Source organism: Myotis davidii, unplaced genomic scaffold (genome assembly GCF_000327345.1).
Source record: "Myotis davidii unplaced genomic scaffold, ASM32734v1 scaffold762, whole genome shotgun sequence".
NCBI lineage: Eukaryota > Metazoa > Chordata > Mammalia > Chiroptera > Vespertilionidae > Myotis > Myotis davidii.
The window spans coordinates 193,793-198,447 of record NW_006293699.1 but is presented as its reverse complement, the minus strand read 5'-3'; the positions used below and the strand labels follow the sequence as shown (position 1 = coordinate 198,447).

Below are 4,655 nucleotides of genomic sequence, written 5' to 3'. Positions count from 1 at the left end.
AAGGCCGGTCGCCGGGGCCGGCTGGGCTCCAGGCTGGGCGCAACCACTAACCGGATTCGTGACCCCGGGCTTGCCTTCCCCCCTCACCTCTCTGGGTCTGGGTTCTCCGCCTGTGCGATCGAGGTGACCCAGCCCTGCCTGCGCCCCGGGGGCGTGTGCGGAGGACCGAGAAGATAATGCATGTGGATTGCTCTGTAAACGGGCACACAAGGATTAGGATGGCTGTTCCCGATGAAAGGAAGCGGAGGGGCGGGTGGGGAAGAGGACCAGGGCCGTCGCAGAGAAGGGTGAGCGGGAATCTGCCTTGCTCTGACCCTAGACCCCTCTGAATGGGGAGTGAGGTGAGGAGTAGAGAGCAGGCTTTTCTCCCCTTCGGGGAAACCTCACCCCCTTTTCTGGGCCGCCCTCAGGGTCTCCGTCACCCAACTCCATGCTTCGAGTCCTGCTTGCTGCCCAGGCCTCTGCTGCTCAGCTGTCTGGCCTGCTGCTGCTCCCGCCAATACAGCCCTTCTGCCTGGGGCCCGGCAAGTGGGGGGACCGGCCTCCGGGAGGAGGCCCCCGCGCAGGTCCCGCGCAGGGGCTGCAGCGGCTCCTGGAGCAGGCGAGGAGCCCTGGGGAGCTGGTGCGCTGGCTGGGCCAGAACCCCACCAAGGTGCGCGCCCACCACTACCCAGTGGCGCTTCGTCGTCTGGGCCAGCTCTTGGGGTCTCAGCCACGGCCCCCGCCCGTGGAGCAGACCTCACTGCAGGACTTGAGTCAGCTCATCATCCGAAACTGCCCCTCCTTTGATATTCACACCATCCACGTGTGTCTGCACCTTGCAGAATTACTTGGTGAGGAGGCTGCCTGGGGGTGGGTGTTAATGAAAGAATAGAGAAGAGCAGGAGAGGACCCACGATCACTGACAGGATTCGCCTCTTGGGCCTCGCCAGCACGGCCACACCCGGCCCACGGCTGCTCTCCCACAGGCGGCGGGAGTCGAGCAGCGTTTGCTGCTGCCTCAGATCCCAGCTACCCCGTGCCCTAGGAGCCACCACACTCTGTCACCAATAGAACAAGATGAGAACGTATTCGCCATCTTTGTATAAAGCCTTCCTCATAAGCTGTTCTGATCCCTTAGTTCACATGGAATTTCACATTTCCCCAGTGTTTCCCCTGACACTATAGCACACCTTCCAGCCCAGGAAACAGATGAGAGGTTGGGATTCACTAACAAGCCAGGACTGGAGCAAAGCAGCTCCGCTCCCAGGACCGCCTCCTCTGACCCTCTCCCTCTCAGGCTTCCCGTCAGACGCGCCCCTGGTGTGTGCCCTGGAGCGGGAGCGAAGGTTCCGCCTCCCCCCGAAGCCTCCTCCCCCTCTGCAACCTGTCCTTCGCGGTGGGCAACGGTTGGAAGCTGCTCTGAGCTGCCCCCACTTTCTGCGGCATCCACAGCAGCACCTCATCCGAAGCTTGGCAGGTGCTGGAGGGGTTCAAAGGCAGGCTGGGGGTCAGGGGCCGAGGAAGAGGCAGGTGGTGGGGTCTGGGCTAAGGTGGACACTCGACTGGAGGTCTGGCCTGAGGGTCCAGCGTGATAGGCTGTCCTTCACAGAGGCCAGGCCAGAGGAACTGACTCCCCACGTGATGGTGCGCCTGGCCCAGCACCTGGCCCGACACCGGTTGCGGGAGCCCCAGCTTCTGGAAGCCATTGCTCATTTCCTGGTGGTCCAGGAAGCCCAGCTCAGCACCAAGGTGGGATTACCTCCCGTGCTTCCCAGACACCGCCAGGCTCAGCCCCTGTCCAGCTTGATTGGCTGCCGTGTCCCACAGCGAACACCCCAGCCAGGCCCTGTCCCCAGGTTTCCATCCTCCTTGGCGTCACCCCCAGCACGTGCAGTCCTGCAAGCACTCAGCACCGTCCTCACTTCACTGACCCCACTCCTCTAAGCCTGCAGGGCCAGGCCCCTTAGCAGTGTCTCCACCTGTTTGGTGATTGACTGTATGGGGCTCAAGACACTGCTTATGCCACAAACTTCTGGTGTGTGTCCGGTAGAGGAACGGTGCTGCCTTTGCAGTGACGGTCTAAACGTGCAGATCAAGCCTCCCCGAGGCTCTCCTTGCCAAGGGTTTTGGAGAACGTTCCTTGCGGGGGTGATGGCTGCTCTCCCTCTACAGGTGGTACAGAAGCTGGTCCTGCCCTTTGGGCGGCTGAACTACTTTCCCCAGGAACAGCAGTTTATGTCCTGCCTCGAAAGGATCCTGGCTCGAGAAGCAGGGGCGGCCCCCCTGGCCACTGTCAACATCTTGATGTCACTGTGCCAGCTTCGGTGCCTGCCCTCCCGAGCCCTGCAGTTTGTCTTTTCCCCAAGTTTCATCAGCCACATCAGTGGTGCGCTGACAGGACGGCTGGCCGCGGCCCAGAGGGCTGGTGGGCAGGGTAGAGGGGGTGGGAGTCTGCAGCCCAGCAAACCTCGGTCCCCTTGCCTGTAGGCACCCCTCATGCCCCGATTGTGCGGCGCTACCTCTCCCTACTGGACACGGCTGTGGAGCTGGAGCTCCCAGGATACCAGGGTCCCCGCCTTCCCCGAAGACAGAAAGTGCCCCTCTTCCCCCAGCCACTCATCACTGACCGTGCTCGCTGCAAGTACAGGTGGATGGGGCAGCTTGGGGAGGGAAGGGACCAGCCCAGAGGCAGGGTAGAAAGGCCAGAGAACTGGGACCTGTTTCTGCTGGTACTCTAAGCAGTCATAAGTAAATGGGCCTTGAAGCAACAGAGGCATTTGCCTAGGGTCACAGAGCTGGGGTGGGCGGTGGGCGACCAGAGACTCCTGGGCCTTCCTGCTATCGGTGTTCCACCCCCCTCAGTCACAAGGATATAGTGGCCGAGGGGCTGCGCCAGTTGCTGGGGGAGGAGAAATACCGCCAAGACCTGACTGTGCCTCCAGGCTATTGCACAGGTGAGCTCCAGGTACGTGGGCAGGCGGCAGGCTGGCATGGAGCTGTGGCTAAGCCACTGGCCCTTTCTCTCCCACCTTTCAGACTTCCTGCTGTGTGTCAGCAGCTCTGGTGCTGTGCTCCCTGTGAGGACCCAGGACCCTTTCTTACCTTATCCGCCCAGGTCCTGTCCCCAGGGCCAGGCTGCCTCTCCGCCCACTACCCAAGACCCTGCCCAGAGGTAAGGGAAGAGGGCAGGAGGCCTCCCCTGCCTTCACAGACAGCGACCCTGAGCCATGGCCGCTCTCTCTCCAGGGTGGTGCTGATGCTGCAGGAACGCTGGCATTTCTGCCGGGACAGCAGGGTGCTGCTGGGCTCCCGGGCCCTGCGGGAACGGCACCTGGGCCTGTTGGGCTACCAGCTTCTGCCGGTGAGCCTCCCCTGCCCCGCCCCTGATGATACCCTGTGTGCCCACTCCCTCACCCACAGGGCCTGTGGATAACCTGCTGCCTCTCCCCACAGCTACCCTTTGAGGAACTGGAGTCACAGAGAGGCCTACACCAGCTCAAGAGCTACCTGAGACAGAAGCTGCAAGCCTTGGGCCTCCGCTGGGGTCCTGAAGGGGGGTGAGGGGATGCACATGGGGTTCACGATGGCTCCCCTATGGGGGGGTGGACAGTTTGCACTTTGGATCCCTCTGTTTTTGTTCATTAAAGTCCCTTCTTCGTTGCACATCTTGTTTCTGGGACGGGGAGCAGACTGGGTCTCCCCACTTCTTTTCCATCCATGCCCCCACCCCTCATACAGAGACAGAAGGCCAAGGATAGGTGGGGGCCGAAGCACTTTACTGCGGGGGGTGGGGGAGTAGGGGAGGAAGGGGACTTTAAATTAATCACTTAAATAAAAATGAGCAGGGAAGGGGATGGGAGAGCATCCCTGGCCCCTGTTCCCTCTGTCCATCGTCCATCCCGGCAGCAGCTACACAGGCATGGGCATCTCGTTGTACTCGTCCACACCCTCCCGCTCATCGAACACGGGCTCTGCCTCATTGGCGTCCAGCTGTCGGGGAGGATGGTGTCAGGAGGGCTGACCCCACCCAGGACCTTGGCAGGGACCAGAAAAGGGGCTTGGGGCAGGAGGGCAGGCGGCCTTACACATTTCATCTCTCGATCCGTGAAGATGCGGGTGAGCACCACCATGCGCAGAGGCACTGTGAGGATGAGGATGAAGGGGAAGGCCAGGGAGGCCGCTGTGGACATGACGGCCCAGAGCAGGGCCAGGCAGAGCAGCTGCAGGGCTGTGAACAGGTGCATCCGGAGGGTCCGGACCTGGGGGTGGGCAGGGTGGGATGAGACGGGTGAGCCCAGGCTTCTACCAGCCGAGGGCCCTGGTCCCTGCTGGGACATCTGGTTCTGACACATCCAGAGGATGGCTGACCCTTTTCCTCTCCACGGGGGTGAAGACAGAAGTGCCTCCTTGGGTGCGCACCAGAGCCCAGTCCGCACAGACTGAACGGTGGCTGGCCAAAGTGGGCAGATGGGGGGCTGGAGGGTGACCCACGCAGCCCTGAGTGGGGTCTCACCTTCTTCACATAGGTGACATCTGGGTGGTGTTTGGGCGGCATGAGCAGCAGGTGCAGCCGCTCATAGAACTGGATCCCGTTGAGGGAGGTAACCCCCATGTAGAGGAAAATCCCTTAGAGCCCTAGGAGGCCATGAAATTGAACCATAAGTTTTCATCTA

At 61.7% G+C, this 4,655-nt stretch overlaps 3 protein-coding genes across 3 annotated transcripts in view; 2 read left to right on the top strand and 1 right to left on the bottom strand.

Moving 5' to 3' along the window:
- The window catches only part of TMUB1 (transmembrane and ubiquitin-like domain containing 1), a 3,169-nt gene extending 3,119 nt beyond the window's left edge, over positions 1-50 (top strand). Inside the window, exon 4 of the mRNA XM_015566238.1 lies at positions 4-50. Coding sequence (XP_015421724.1) covers positions 4-50 — 47 coding nt within the window. The remainder of the gene's footprint in view (positions 1-3) is intronic.
- Positions 7-3,645, top strand: FASTK (Fas activated serine/threonine kinase). The gene is given in 12 exon segments (XM_015566226.1): positions 7-199; positions 201-233; positions 235-287; positions 411-833; positions 1,280-1,459; positions 1,592-1,731; positions 2,155-2,368; positions 2,470-2,629; positions 2,845-2,936; positions 3,019-3,154; positions 3,229-3,343; positions 3,436-3,645. Coding segments are annotated over 12 exon segments (1,677 nt in total). The 5' UTR covers positions 7-176; the 3' UTR covers positions 3,544-3,645.
- Positions 3,646-3,737: 92 nt separating this feature from the next.
- Positions 3,738-4,655, bottom strand: part of SLC4A2 (solute carrier family 4 (anion exchanger), member 2) — a 14,678-nt gene continuing 13,760 nt past the window's right edge. The window contains exons 22-23 of the mRNA XM_006767271.2: positions 4,068-4,241; positions 3,738-3,972 (exon numbers count right to left, since the gene is read on the bottom strand). Coding sequence (XP_006767334.1) covers positions 3,892-3,972; positions 4,068-4,241 — 255 coding nt within the window. The 3' untranslated portion in view covers positions 3,738-3,891. The remainder of the gene's footprint in view (positions 3,973-4,067; positions 4,242-4,655) is intronic.